Source organism: Borostomias antarcticus, assembly GCF_949987555.1.
Source record: "Borostomias antarcticus genome assembly, chromosome: 21".
NCBI lineage: Eukaryota > Metazoa > Chordata > Actinopteri > Stomiiformes > Stomiidae > Borostomias > Borostomias antarcticus.
In genome coordinates this window covers 4,990,823-4,993,279 of record NC_140254.1, presented here as the reverse complement: position 1 = coordinate 4,993,279, position 2,457 = coordinate 4,990,823, and the positions used below count along the sequence as shown (strand labels likewise).

Here is a 2,457-nt window from a genome sequence, read left to right as displayed (position 1 = left end):
ACTGAACGAATAAATGGGCTGGTCCAGGGCCAACTCATACACCAAACACAGATACAGTACAAAAGTCATACGAATAGCTATTATGCAGTGGAAAAACATTGTGGTAAAAGTAACAAACGTATATGTCAGTGACAACCAAATTCAAAGTCAACTCAATTCACTCAAAGTCTCTAGCTACCAGCTGCCTCTGGTTAACGTCTGGAAGCCTCACTCATCAGCCATGGAGTCCCGACACCACTGGAGCTTTAAGGCCCAATTCACGATGTCACTGAAGATCAGCTTTGCGCAGAGCTGTCCGATTGTTTTTCAATGGAGGTGGACGTGCTGCGCGTTCTTGCACTCCCAAGTTCGAATTATTTCAACTTTGACCCATGATCTCACCATCTACACGAGCAATAGGGGGAGGCACCATCAGCACGCCAAAATTGAGGGTAGGCAAAAAAGTTATTTGTGTTTTTGGACACAGCTCGCTACTGTGGCCAGCCCTGCTGCACCTTAGTGAACCGTGTGAATGCTTCTGGACTAGAGCAGCAGAAGGAGAGGGATCTGGATCGAGCCGATCCTCAGAATAGCTTGATCCATGGCTCCGCGTGGGCAGATTAAACGGACGTATGATTAAGAGCACAGGGAGAGGTGGGTGAGGGTTAGGTCGGTGTGAGGTCAGGTGTGACGCCATTTCCAGGATGTGAATGTCATTTCCTGAGCGTGAGCATGGCGTTGACGTCCCAGAGGAGGTTCCTCATCTGGTCCATCAGGATCTTCATCTCTTGGTTCTTCTGCTTCACCTTCTGCAGAGGATGCAAAATAAATAACCAATCAGAAATGGGGAGGAATGCTTCACGTGGGGACATGTTGAAATGTGACACCATTTGTCCTTGGATCGGGGTTTGGGGAGTCCTGCTCAGCGCTTGGCTGATCTAATAAAGTCACACTGTGAACCAGAGGAAACGGGTACAGCACGGACCTCTAGCACCTCCTGTCTCTCCAGGTTGACAGGCGGACTGCAGGGCTCCACTTTAACAGAGACCAGCTCCTCTCCTACATACGGCAGCAGCTAGAGGAGAACACACACAGATCAGATAGAGTACAGGCACAAATCTACATAGGTAAAAAGACAACGTGACTAAAATAAAATGGAACTCTTATCCACCCTCCCCGGCAAACTTAATTGGAAGAGTGGCCTCAGCTACTACAACAGAATGCAAGAAATATCGTATAAGGCCACCTCAGCATCTGAACTCTGGCTAAGAGAAGCTGTGGACTTCTGAGACTATATAGACTATCTGCAGCCAGACCACCAGGCCCGGTTTGACCTCTCACCTCAGCAGGCCCCTCCTGCAGGTCGGAGGTCATCTCCACACAGCGCTCGTAGAGGAGGCGGAGCTTGCGGAAGAGGAGGGCCAGCTGGCGCAGGTGTTCCTGGAGCTTGCCGAATCGGTCCTGGTACACAGCCTGGCTTTGGGTCACACCATTAGGGAGCTGGAGGGGGGAGGAGAAGAGGAGAGGGATCAGTTTAGTCTTGCAAAAGAAAAAAGGAGTCTGGGCTTCCACATAAATAAGTAGGCGGAAAATTGTTTACATGTGAGAACTCCACAGTCAAGGTGAGGTGAGATAGGAGAGCCCAAATTGTCTACAAAGGGGAGTAGACGTAAATGACCTAGGCTCGGTACCTGTGTGGCCCGGGTGATCTGGAAGATCTCCATGGTGCGGGTGACGATGTCCTGCACCGTCTCCTGGCCGATCCGACACAGAAACACAGGAGAGATCTCCCTCAGGGCCCCCTGGGGTGGCATGGCGGGCTGTCCTGGACCGGGGCCTGAGGCCAGGCCAGGGGGCAGGTGAGACTGCTGCTGGGGGGGCAGTCCCTTCTGGGTTAGGGGGCCAGACATTCGGTAGGTTAGCTACCTGAGCGGAGAGGGCGGTGGGAACAGAGGAGGAACGATGTAAGGAACTTTGCTCTCTATCTTCAAGGGACAATAACAGAGGTGAAGAGGACATCATCGACACAATAATGCATAAGCAGTTTGTAGTAGGCGAGGAGGTTACATCGGCGTGTGTACTGTAGCTGGCCTAAGATGTATAGCAGCTAAAGTTAACTACAATTTAAAAGGGGAAAATAAGAGCTCAAGGTCCTCATTTTGGCTGTTAGTTAGCTAGCTCGCGTTAGCTGCACTGGGACTAACATCAGTGAGCTACTACCTGACATGTATCAGACAATACAAGATAACGTTACACATGTGGGATTCGACAGTATCTGTATCACACGGGAGCGGACAGCCTGGGCAGTACCAGGAGATACAGACGTTAGATCATACCTACATGCTTGTGTTGTAGCCAGTTTGCTAACGTAACGTTCCCTAACTAGGCCAGCTAATATAGTTTATCAATCAAGCTGGACGCCGCGCTGAATCAATGAATAGCGTCGCCATAACGTAGCTATGCTAACAGTTACACACG

General features: G+C 50.4%; 1 protein-coding gene across 1 annotated transcript; it reads right to left on the bottom strand.

Moving 5' to 3' along the window:
• Nucleotides 1-692: 692 nt before the first annotated feature.
• LOC311323017 (mediator of RNA polymerase II transcription subunit 30) lies at nt 693-1,793 on the bottom strand (the record flags this gene model as incomplete). Its single annotated transcript, XM_084455140.1, has 4 exons — nt 693-788; nt 965-1,054; nt 1,321-1,479; nt 1,671-1,793. 4 exons carry the CDS (start codon nt 1,791-1,793, stop codon nt 693-695), a joined length of 468 nt encoding a protein of 155 aa, XP_084311266.1.
• Nucleotides 1,794-2,457: the final 664 nt, after the last annotated feature.